The sequence below is a fragment of the Microplitis mediator genome, chromosome 3, assembly GCF_029852145.1.
Source record: "Microplitis mediator isolate UGA2020A chromosome 3, iyMicMedi2.1, whole genome shotgun sequence".
Taxonomy (NCBI): domain Eukaryota; kingdom Metazoa; phylum Arthropoda; class Insecta; order Hymenoptera; family Braconidae; genus Microplitis; species Microplitis mediator.
In genome coordinates this window covers 15,113,092-15,126,596 of record NC_079971.1, presented here as the reverse complement: position 1 = coordinate 15,126,596, position 13,505 = coordinate 15,113,092, and the positions used below count along the sequence as shown (strand labels likewise).

General features: G+C 34.0%; 1 protein-coding gene across 4 annotated transcripts in view; it reads left to right on the top strand.

Annotated features, from left to right (window-relative positions):
- The window catches only part of LOC130664536 (ATP-sensitive inward rectifier potassium channel 12-like), a 312,330-nt gene that overhangs the window by 53,436 nt on the left and 245,389 nt on the right, over nucleotides 1-13,505 (top strand). For 2 of the 4 annotated variants that reach the window (XM_057464482.1, XM_057464481.1), the window contains exon 2: nucleotides 10,420-10,715. The exons of the other annotated variants lie outside the window; for them this stretch is intronic. In XM_057464482.1, coding sequence (XP_057320465.1) covers nucleotides 10,546-10,715 — 170 coding nt within the window. In that variant the 5' untranslated portion in view covers nucleotides 10,420-10,545. The remainder of the gene's footprint in view (nucleotides 1-10,419; nucleotides 10,716-13,505) is intronic. 4 annotated transcript variants of the gene reach the window in all.

The following is a 13,505-nucleotide window of genomic DNA, read 5'->3' as shown; positions in this document are numbered from 1 at the left end:
CTAGCACCTGAGGAAGTCGGGAAACCGACGAAACGTTGTGAAAATTTAAATAAACATCATATAAATATTTCCACAAAACTGTGAACCTAGTATTTTATTAATAAATGATGGATATGAACAACAATACAATTAAATAATAATCTTGACATTTCAATTGTATGATTAATATCACAGTTTTCCTTGTCACTTAAATCAAAATTACTGTCGCTATCATGGGCATCGTTGCTAATTGGCTCTGGATCGGCATTAGAATACTCACTGTCAGCATCATTAACAGAAAACGTCTCGTTCTTATCGTCTGAATCTTTTTCCATCGAATTCCCCATATCCAAAGTACCACAAAAAATTAGTGCACCTGTTAAGAGATTGGATTAGTTAAATTCAATTAGTATTTTTTGATGGTTATAAAATTGTATGGACCAACTTTTTTTTTCAATAGAAAAAAGTAAATAATAAATTATTATTGATAACAGTAGCAATAAAATTGGTAAACATTCAACAAAAACTTGTCAAATATATTATATTTTCACTGTATTTTGATAATTTTCTATTTTTATAGTATAGAACAAAATCAATTTTTAATACTTTCACGAAATGATAGTTAACAATAATCAAAACTTATGCAAAACTTAGACAATTTTTTTTCCCTCAAAAACATAGATTAACCTCCAAGCTATACGTACCTATGTAACTATTAAAACGTAAACACTCTCTCTTTCTTACTTGGTTGATACAAGTTAATTAAGGTAAATAATTCTAGAACGAAATCCTTAAAACTAAATTATATTCAATAATTTATATTCAAACTTCATTTTTACAGAAAAATCGAATCATCGTCTGATAGACCAGGGTCAGTAATTTTTCAAACCAAAAAAAAACAGTAGGATGAAACCCATTAGAAAAGGAGGGGAGTATAATAAAAATAAAAGGCAAAATAAATTACGGGCGATCTGAGTTCGGGAAGTGGGAGGGGGTGAGTTTTTAAGGGAAAAAAAATGGTTTATCTCGATTTCCGGCAAAACTACAAGTCCTGTGGAAAAAAGTTAGATGGCAAAGTCGTAGGTATTTAGAAGATCTACAACTTTTGTATTTCCAAATTTTTCACCTCAAAATTTAGGTGCAAAATTTAAATAACCAAGTTTTAGGTTTTTTATTTTTATCTTTTTCAATAATTTTTTTTACGTACGAAATTTGGTGAAAACTGACCTTATTATGTCCCGAATACACTGTAATTTATTTAATTTAAAATATTTATTTTGTTGCCTTATTTTAACTTAATATAAAAAAAGCACCCTAATTTTCAATCGAAAATTCTCGCGTCAAAATATCAGCTTTTTTCAAAGAGTCGGGGGGCTTTTTGTTCGTTGAAATCTCTACTGTCTGCTAGTGTATAAAAAATACACATTACTATAGCAAATGTTCTCAGAAAATTCAAAAAAATGGAAAAAACTCGAATTCGAAAATTTTTTTTCAATCATTATGTACAATTTTGAGCGATTTATTAAAATTTACACTTTAATTACTCAATAAACATAAGACTTCATGTTACATTGATAAACGAAAAAATTGCAAATCGAAATATATTACTATAATTAACAAACAAATAAGTTAAAAAAGTTAATATTTAATAAGACATCTACAATATTTTGTAATGGGTGTGCTTATTATATTCATTTTAATTGTGGTCTCAAAATAATAAGTGTCCCACACATGTGCAAAACTTGAGGTGTTTTGCGAAACTTGTCTGACTGTCTCAGTACCTCACGGTGAGGGTAAACCCCGACTGGACCACGCAGCGGATAAAAGTTTAAAAGAGAGAAATTTGTCGTTACTTATACTTGTAAGAAGAAATGTTGATAAATTAATTAATCTGTAGATTTATGTAAATTAATTTGTCTGGCGTTTATTAAAGACGAGGTCGTCTTACAAATTTTATATGGACGTGAACAACTTTTACAAATAGCTGATGCAATGATGTGACTATAATTTATAAAACTACGACAGACTCGACTTGACAAAAATTTATAACTGACTCTACTATGAGAAAATTACTAAATGACTACTGTACAATTTTATAAATGACTCTATTAACAATTTTATAAGTAACAAACTTAACAATCGATTTTTGACACGGCAAAACTCCACTCACTTCAACACTACCAAACTCCAAAGATTTTCCTTTGACCTTTGCCGATCCTCTCCTCTCCAACAAACTTCCAGCAATCCTCCAGTCCTTTAACCTCCACGAATACAATCCTCCTTCACCAGGTCCCAAATCCACTTCCAAGCAAATCTCCAATATTTCAAATAAATTTATAATAACTTAAACTGAAAAATAAGCTTCCACTCACCAGTGGGCTTATGAGCTTTTGGCAAATGGCGTGTATGTGTATATTTGACACTGGATGTTGTAATGTAATTTTATAGATGTATAGATAGCAGTGCGGGAATTGCGTCCGTCGCTGATGAACGCCAAGAACCAAGAGAACGTCGCTCGCAAAACGCCGAGCCTCGTACCCCTCACTCGCAGGCTGGCCAACGTCTATAAAAACAAACCCCGGCGATGAGTAGATTGTTAGGTTATTGGCCGTTGTTGTGGGAGGGGTCGCTCTCGTTTTGGCGCGAGTCGAATTTAAATTTAAATTTAAAAGAAACTAATTTCACCCCGTCGCGATTTTGAAAAAGTTGTAGAATCTTCTTTAAGTAATATATGTAGATGCATATTTATTGCTGTTTTAAGATAATTTATATACCTGAGTGACCTACGGTAAATTTGAGCCCATTGTAAGGTATTTCATAGAGAAGTAGGGACAGACCTAGGAGGGTCTGGGCCTCACTACATACAATTAAATCATCCTTCATTTTGGCAAACCTCCTACCTACAGAAGAAGCAGCAGAACAACATTGTGACAGCGCATGCGTCTGTAACGATCGTTACAAATGGATCGCGATTTAACCGTGCTTTAATTTATCAATTCTTCTAAATTTTTTTATTTTTTTATTAAAATAAGAATTTGACTGCGTAATTCAAAGCACACCCAATAATATGTATAAAAATGCGTGTACGTATATGTGAGGGTATATTCATATGTATATTCTTTCACACCTATATATTCATCTAGCTCTTTTTGGGTTTGTTCTGAATTCTCACCGAAAGAGTGTGTGAATACGAATGGTCAAGTCAGAAGAGTGAGAGAGAAAGGAAAATAAGAGTAACCAAGTAAGAAAACTTTGTATATCTCTCTCCCGCTATGCACAGCTGCACCGCTACGGCTGGTCCCTTACGAAGAGCTCACTGTCTCAATGTTTTCCACATGTCCAACGCGAGTCCCTCAAATCATCATAAATGTCACATAAATTCATTAAGATATTTCCGTGATCTAGTTTGAATTAAATTTTAATGTCTAAATCAAGTTAGCTTAAAAATTCTCCCTTAGATCTAAATTTTATTACCCAAGCACTTAATTTAACATCATCTAACGCCGATGAATATTACAGTTCCCACGAATTCTATGTTGATTTTATTTACCCGAAAAGTAGAGTAAAGAGCTCCTGTCATTTAAATCAAAATTTTATTTCTTTCTGTCTCGCTGCTAATGGAATTAAAGAGTGCATATCCACCCGCTAATGAAACTAACGGTTTCCCATGGATTCCGGTAGCCGATAATTTTTGATGAAATAATTTTCAGAGGTCCAAAAATTAAAATAAATGTCACTTAAATTTACGATCTCCTGTTATTTTCTATCATCTCCATACGGAGATCAGAGGTAAATTTTAAAATGTTTTCTTAAAAATCAAATTATCGCTTTTAAAAATATGTACCACTTATGGATTTAAGTAATTAATATTTGGTCGTAAATGAATTAACCGTCTGTATCTCTGAGTCCCTTACAAATAGTAAATTTTCTAAGATGACAGGTTTCCGAGAATGAAAGTAAATGTCACTCAAATTTATGATCTAATCCTTTACTCTCACGCTCTCAATATTTTTAGCCCCACTTTTCTCCCAAAATTTTCGTATATAAACCCCGGAAAAATAATTAAAATCAGTCATTACTTCTACTACCGAAACCCTTGTCGGATCTATCCGCGAGCAAGATTCCAAAATTCGTTCTCGTGACGGTCCACAGCCTAGGCGACCGGACTCCTAGATCGATAACCGGAATTCAATTTTCTTTACTTTTGTAATTTAAACCTTTGTCGGATCCATCTGCGAGTAAGACTCACTGAATCGACTTCAAAATTCGCTCTCGTGACGGTCCACAGCCTAGGCAACCGGACTCCTAGATCGATAAACGCAACTCGATTCTTTTACTAAAAATTATAAATTACGCGACTTAAATTTTATTTTTAAAACCTTTCCTCGTGACGGTCCTTCGCCTAGGCATCTGGACTCCTAGGTTGGATACCTAAAATAAAATCATTTGAGTTCGCATCAAAATTAATTAAACCCCTTCACGTGACGTCCAAATCGGAGTCCTTGTTCAGGAATAGTTAATTCCGCTAATAAAAACTGTAACGAGGTTTATAAATCCTCATTATCATACCATGATAATAGGCAGTTACCCTGGGTAGTCACCACGTGTTATCTGGTTTACCCGCTAGACTATACTTAATTATTATTATTATTTAATAATCCCTCTCCATTCGTATTTTAAATGGAAGGGATGCGCATCACGTCGACGCATAAGCATCGACGTGAATCTATAAGAAGGCCTGCGCGCCGCTAATTATTCAGATTTAAGCTTTCTCTCAACTTCACTTTCACTATGTCTATATAATAAATACAGTATATCTTTTTAACTCTTTTCTTTTAACTCTTACCTGTCTACGCCTGAGTATTCAGTAGTATTTAAGTATACTTTTTAATTAATCGAATAATCATTAACTTCAATGATTATTCTCTCGTAGAACTACCTACACTTCCTAGCCTACATACCTTCCTGTAGAAGACGGCAACCCCGTAGAGGTGCATACCTGCTGTATCCTCATCCTAGCCTATAGTACCTGCCTATAGAAGACGGTAACCCCGTAGGATGTATACCTGCTGCATCCTTTTCCTACAATACCTGCTTGTAGAAGCGTGTACCTGCCACGACCTTTTCCCACAATACCTGCTTGTGGAAGCGCGTACCTGCCGCGACATTTTCCTACAATACCTGCTTGTAGAGGTGCATACCTGCTGCACTCCTTTCCTACGATACCTGCTCGTAGAAGCGTGTACCTGCCACGACCTCATCCCACAATACCTGCTTGTGGAAGCGCGTACCTGCCGCGATTTACCCTGTAATACCTGCTTACAGAAGCGCGTACCTGCCGCGATTATCATCTACAATACCTGCTTGTAGCCATACCAGACAATTGTGATACAGAGCTCACAATTGTCTTAATTATTTATTGCTCTCAACCATCGATACCAGTGAACCATCATCTCACAGGTAAGTATAATAACACTATTATTATACCTTTGTAATTCTTGTGCTTCTCACTAGTTTGGCTTATTTTGCAAACACCTGTAGTCTACTATCTTTCTTTCTCGTATATTACTTATACCTATCATGCCCCACGACTCCCGATCCTTTATATGCCTTTTGCATATATAAATCTATGGCCAACCGGTCGTCTGGTCCTTACGAACTGGGGTAACACCAGGATCAGTTACCGAATTATTATCTCATTAGCTAAAAGGGACACGGGCCCATTTAATTTAAATGGGTAACGGACGGTTGATTCATCCCTACTAGAGGGGTGGACCTCAACTTCGTTTCAAAACCTAAAAATCATAGCAAATTCACTCGAAGGCAAAGCCGGCCTTTCGGTTCAGCGTGCAGTGCGTTCGTTTGAATAGATTCAACCTGTGAATCTCAATAAAACTGTCATAAACATTGTAAATTCCTGTGTGCACAAATTCAAATTGGTGAATTTGGAGTGAGTGTGTGTGCAAGTATATCAACCCTTCTGGGTAAGTCTAAAATTATAATATTTACATGTAAGATTCAACTTGTCAATATACAACACATGTTTTTCTTTTAATACATTCGTCTTTTTATTTACTGTCCTTTTTCTCCAGCATTCAAGTGCTAGTAAATTAAGTCATAGTAACCCTAAGTAAGACGGAGAAAGAACACGGTCTTCTCGAGGGCCCATATTCACCGACCCAATATCCCTCTCGCTCAAAAATCCCGGACCTACCCTAACGCCACGCAGGTCATTGAACGGGACGGTCTATAGTACATCCGCTCGGTACGAATAGACAAATAAGTTATAAACCATACGAAATTATAACATTCTTATATCAGCCACGTGAGCCGAATTCCTTGGTTGGATGACAGAATAAAAATAATTTCATATTATAACTTATAATTTAATAATCGGTGCCCAATCACTCATATGTTCTCACACTAGCCACGTGACGGTTCAATCGAACTCCTTGGTTGAGTTATAGAACGAGATAATTCGGTATTCCGATATTAAATAATAAATTAAAATAACCCTTTCGCCCGTCGCCTTCACTCACTCCGATCGTGACACGTCAACCAACCAAAATAATAATAATAATCAAATAAATAAATGCGCAATTATTTATCCCAGCGGCTATAAAATCCATTTATTAGTGTATAAAATTCAGTAAATTTTACTGATTTAGCCGCAATTTTTACCTAGGAAATTAAACAAATAATAGAAACACAGTAAATAAAATAAAATAATACATAAAATAATAATAATAACAGTAATGATAATAATAATAATATTTGAGACGTGCTGAGCAGCGTGTGCTGCCATCTGTTGCCCTTCTCCGACCTAATGCGAAGATGCCGCGATATTTAAATATCGTGACAGTCTTATTATTACTATTATTGTGATTCACTTATTACTATTGTCCTATTATTTCTTACCACTAGTACTACTTTCTATGACTATAATTACTTATAACTATTTTCTTATTACTAACGTAATTATTACTAGGATGATTATTATTACTAATTATTATGACTACTATTGTTATTTTCTTATTTACTATGACTACTACTTATTGTTACTATTTGAGTATTACTATTGTGATTTTCTTATCATGAAATACTATTACTATTATCTACTACTATAAAGATTTATTATTATTATTTTTATCACTATGGCTATGTTTATTACTACTATGAATAAAGAATGGAGTTTACGGTGTGAGTATATGAATACGCGACCGAACGAAAATTATTCTAAGTCCCAAGTGCACAAAGTTAAAGGGAAAAGATAAGAACACGAAAAACGATCCCGAGTGAATCTTTTAAAAGATTGGAGAGAAATAATATGTGAGGGATAAAGATTATTCTAAGTTTTTATCGCTTATTCTTTCATTATCTTTTCATTCGCTCGTTCACCGTCGCGAGTAGTTGGCTCGACCGGCTGTTCTTAGAACTTAGCCGAGTAGGTGGGGGTTCCTCGGAGACCATCCGCTGACCCTCTGGAAGGGGAGGGAACTCGTGTAGGGCCGAGAGGAAGTCGACCAGATACCCCAAGGCAACCGGGGGGGGGGACAGAACCACAAAATTAACCCGCGAGATTTTTGGGTAATGGGTGTATGTATGTGTGAACCGCGTAACCGTGATATTAGTGTAAAGGTAGTAGAACGGGGCTCTAAGCCAAAACCGTTTGTAAAAAAAGTTTTTGTTTAAATAAAGTTTGGTTTTTATTTTTGTTTAAATCTGTGTTATGACCACCCCTTTTCAACCCTGGACCCCGGCGAGCTAAATTCAAGCAAAAAGGGGTAGCTGTTAATCATAATTTCTAATTGCTAATTTCTTTAAGCAAATTTTACTAGTTGCTGGTTCGTCTAATTCTGATTTTCTTGTTCATTTGAAATTAAACTATTTTTTTTTACTCGATTGTTTATATATTCAAATATAACCTAATTCTACTCGTTACAATTGAGTTCTAGAGCTGATTAAATTTTGGAATTGATCGGGTGAGTCCCTTAAAAGATAATCGAAGAAAACCGTTTTTCGCCATTTCTTTCTCCATCGATTTTTCTCGAACGAATAAACCGATTAAGATGGTTGAGGCGGAAATCGACGCATTTTATTGAATTCAAATACTGAGTAGATTTTGGAATTGATTAATTGAGCCAATTCTGAAAAATTAAAAAAAAACTGAAAAAAATTTTTTTTTTTTGTATTTCTTATATATCTTAGAGTCCATTCGATCGATCGATTCGATATTTTCAGACAAGTTGACGGCCAACGAACTCTTTCGATTGCCACCTCAACCATTTCAATCGTCAATTCATAAAAAAGATATCAAGAGTTTACATCCATACACGCACACACACACACACACACACACACACACACACACACACACACACACACACACACACACACACACACACACACACATATATAGACACTCGGACATCCTTCTGTAAATAGTCTGAATAGTTTCCAAGGACCTCGAAACGTCAATATCTGATGAAAACTTAATTTTCGAAACTCGGGGTGAAACTATTAACTTCTCGAATTTTTGAAAGTTAGCAATTTTCTTAGCGGGAAGTAAAAGATCTAAAATAATTATAATTGTACTTATGATATATATTAACTTCTGACACTTAATATAGGAATAGCTAACGTATTTAATATTGGTTAATATTGTCATAAAAAAAAAAACGCAGGGATTCCCTCATAGCGCGACCAACAAAAAGATAAAATAATGTTCTTTATGATTTATCAATGAAAATTTCGGCATAAACGAACGAGCACGTTTCGGAAACTGAAATCTTCTTCGTTTTCTGTAAGAGTTGTTACCAGGTAATAACACCCATTCCCATGAATATGAAATGATATGAATTTTCCATCGGTCATAACTGAATCAAAATATTTTCAATTAATATAATTTATACCAATATTTTTCATGATTTCCAATGCAGTTAGCGATATATGCATAAAGTATTTGAATCGAAGTGACGAATCAATTTATTAATTTTTATTTATTCATATTTCATAGTAATAATCCTTGTCATTGTGTTTAACATTTCATTATTTCTTTCTATTCATTTTCATATTCAATTCTTATCTACTGAATTATTAATAAATTTTTAGTTTTTAATAATTTTAATTTTTTTGTATTTAATATTTCAATGATTTCCATTATTAATGACATTATATAATAATTTTCATCTCTAATAATAAATTTCTTCACATATTTTATAATATTTTTCTTTCTCATTGTTCAATATATATTTGACTGAGATTTGAACACAATGTGATGGGCAGCTTTACAAACAAATACTCAATAATAAATGAAGAATAAATTTTGAGCGACAGTAGCTTTATTTGTATGTGTGCGTAATGTACGAAATTATAGAAGAGATAATTTGACTACATTCCAGTCGGTTTAATGGGTGAGCAAATGGATGGAGATAGATAATAGAAAAATAGTCACAAGATGGTCTAGGAAGAAAAGACCCAATGCAGTTAGTCAATAGTGAAAAGTAAGAGAAATTTTGTGGTCCAATCAATTAACTTGAAGTACCAAAAAGGGATAACTTTACTGGGGGCCCTGAGGTTGCGATAAAAGGGCGGAAAAATCGCTGAAAGCTCAGTTCTGCTCGAGTGGAACCAGGGTAAGGACCCGACTTAGTTTCTGGCCGTACAAGACTTCTAAGCTTAGATAATTTTTCCAGTACTCTTAAGGATACGATCTGGCTAAGTAGCCGACGTAATACGCGATTCTTAGTGGTTCTGCCGGTCAATTAAGTCCTGACGTCGAGTTGGAGGTAATTCTTCTATGCAAGAAATTGTGTACCAGGTTGGTGGCGGGTCGCTACTCCTGGGAAGCGTGTGTGTTAAACTGAGAGTTGGCTGGGCGCAACTCTAGGTGAATTGTCATTACGTAGGTGTGTGTTTATAAGTGAATTTAGTCCGTTGAGGGTCGGGGGGACTTACGCCGTAACTTTATTAATTAAAATACATCGAGTGTGTTTGTGATTGACCAATAAAGTATAACAGAGATACAATCAAGTGTTATCGTTAATAATATTTGTCCAGATAACTCTGTTTCACGCGGTCTATAATCGCTTTAAGTCTAGTCAGACATCCGGTTCTGGAAACCGTAAAAATAATTCCAGTAGCGCCCATAAGATCTTCTTATAGGGTATCCAATTACGATCGCGTCTTTTAAAACGTAGGACCGCATACGCGAAAAAGGACCGGTTATAACAAATTTACAATCATCAGCCGTAATGATAACTCGAATACATTGTTGATTAATGACTTCGTGCGTAGCCAAATGACATGGCCTGTACAATTTTAAATTAATTGATTGACAGTAAGAATAAGAGGTCGATCGCGTCACAATATTTTTGTTAAACATTTAACGCCAAAACTTATAATTTTTTTATTAATATTTTTCACTTGATTTTTTAACAGGTATCAATGTTCTTACTAGAAATAACGTAAGTGACAAATAAAGAGTTCTTTGCATATCAGAAGTTATAATTTACATCAACAGTTGACGTCGTATGCATTCATGTTCTTAAATAATTCCCGAGCAGTATGGAATTATATCACATAAATAAGGAAACATCTGCTCCATGCATTCAACAACATTTTCTGAACGATAGAATACATTTAACAGGGCTCCAACGAGCGATTTCCCAAATGTCAATGCTAGTTGTGAAGGCCACAAACTCAGGCGAAGCTGCTTGGCGTGAAGAATGTCTCAAGTAAGTACAGTCAAACTTTGTTAAATCGGGATCGATTAACTTGGGATTTTGCGTTAATCTTGGCACCCACTAGGAGCTACGAGTCCTCTATCGAATGCTATTGATTTGTAGATATCTATGTACTTTAGTATATCCGTTATTTCCCGCATTAGATATTTTTACTTGGCAATGATTAGATTATTTATTTTTGATCCAAAAATAATAAAACAAATGAAAATTTGGAAAATCCAAAAGTGCACACCTCGAACGCTCATGTAATATTATGAATATGTAATCATTTTACTTTTATCAATTTTTAATCCGAATATTTTTTTAATTCCCTTCGAGGATTTTCTGAAAATTCGGGATGTTGTTTATTTCACTCCGATTTTCAAAAACCGGGTTTTCACATATGTCGAGATTTGAAGGTGCTAGGATGCTATTCTGACATTTTCAGAGCGATGTCTGTATGTATGCATGTATGTGTGTGTGTGTGTGTGTGTGTGTGTGTGTGTGTGTGTGTGTGTGTGTGTGTGTGTGTGTGTGTGTGTGTGTGTTTAAACCATTTAGTCAAATAAACCCTAAGATATTTAAGAAATACGAAAAAAAAAAAATTTTTTTTTCGATTTTTTTGGATATTGTGAAAACTGTTGGATCGATCAATTCCAAAATCTATTCAGCCCTAGAACTCGATAAAAGCTTTCGATTGCCACCAATAACGTCTCAATCAGATAGTCCGTTCAAAAGATATTGTCGACGAAAGAAACAGTAGAAAACGGTTTTTTGCAAATATCGTCGAAACGAGTAAACCAATCATTCCCAAAATTTAATCAGCTTTAGACCTCAATAGAACACGTCGATTGCCACCAAACGTCTTAATCGGTCAATTCGTTAACGAGATATCGTTGATTAAAAAATTAATGGAAAACGTTTTTTTTAGATATCTACAGAAAATTTAAATCATTCGATTTTAAAATCAATTCAGCTTTAGAACTTAATAAATCGCGTCGATTGCCGCCTCAACCATCAATATCGGTTAATTCGTTCGCGAGATATCGTAGGAGAAAGAAATGCTAAAAAATGTTTTTTTAGAAAACATCGGCGTACAAAAGTACTATCGAGCTCGAAAATGTATTCATAATAATGTTTTCGAGCTCGGTGAGCTCGAAAACAGCAGGAAGTTTTGGGGCTGGTCCGCAGGGTTAACCAATAGACCGATTTTTTTAATAAGTTAAAAACAAATGTATCTGTTTAATCGACACGGAATATTTTTTAACAGTAAGTTACCTGTGATTCGTCTTTACTCACTAAAAAAATGATAGTTAATTTATTAAAAAAAAAAAAATAAATAACATAGTTACATCGATTTTTCATTTTTATTCTATTTAAAAGCTTTGTAAAATGTCGTCGATAGTATGTGTCTTAGTTTAAATATTAGTTTTCGCTACTATCACCCCACTGTCGATGATAACATTCGACGGAAAAGAAGTAATGAAAGCGTGCAATCGAGGTATTGAAGGGACTACATAATTATTCGAAACTAATCGATAATTTGAATCGTTATTATTGAATTATCTGGTGAATAATGACGTTCAAAATTTATTGTTCTCTGTTTTATATTTGCTTTAAGATATCATTTATAACTTTCAAAAGTGGATCTGAAGACAGCGTATAGAAGATTTGAAGCTCGCGCACACGTAAGTTTGAACGTGTACTTGGCGCGAGACAATACTCTGCTTCTGGATATATATATATATTAGACCGATTCAAAAAAATCGACTATTTTTTTTTTCAAAACCCGCAGTGAAATATCTTCCCAGTTATAAAAAAAGAAGCCTGTGGAAACGAGAGCTCTTAATGTCAATTTTGATAGGTCGCTCATCGTAAATTTCTAGTTTACGTTTAAATAACATGGAAAAAAAAAACTTTTTTAGTTTGGAATTTTTCACCTCGGCAATGGCTCATTGTACGAATAAGCCCAGGATATTGTTTTGTAGAGAATTTAACGCTCTACAAAAAAAGTCTCTTATCATTTTTCGACAAATTCATCTGTTCAAAAGTTATTGGAGCTCGAAGTCAATTAAGAGAAAATTTTGAGATCTTTTTACTTTTTCGACAAAACTATCGTACTTATTATAAAATGTCATTCAATCATTTTTGTAGACAATTTTATTTTCTACAAATTATCATTGATAAATTTTCTTCAAATTCTGCATTGTTTTCTAGTTATTTCCATTTCAATGCCAAGCTCTTAAAATCGATCAGAACACTATTTTTCTAGGAGCTTGGCATTAAAATGAAAATAATTAGAAAACAATGCAGAATTTGAAAAAAATTTATCAATGATAATTTGTAGAAAATAAAATTGTCTACAAAAATGATTGACTGACATTTTATAATAAGTATGATAGTTTTGTCGGAAAAGTAAAAAGATCTCAAAATTTACTCTTAATTGACTTCGAGCTCCAATAACTTTTGAACAGATGAATTTGTCGAAAAATGATAAGAGACTTTTTTTGTAGAGCGTTAAGTTCTCTACAAAACAATATCCTGGGCTTGTTCGTACAATGAGCTATTGCCGAGGTGAAAAATTCCAAACTAAAAAAGTTTTTTTTTCCATGCTATTTAAACGTAAACTAGAAATTTACGATGAGCGACCTATCAAAATTGATATTAAGAGCTCTTGTTTCCACAGGCTTCTTTTTTTATGACTAGGAAGATATTTCACTGCGGGTTTTGGAAAAAAAAAAATAGTCGATTTTTTTGAACCGGTCTAATATATATATATATATATATATGTAGCGTTGCTAC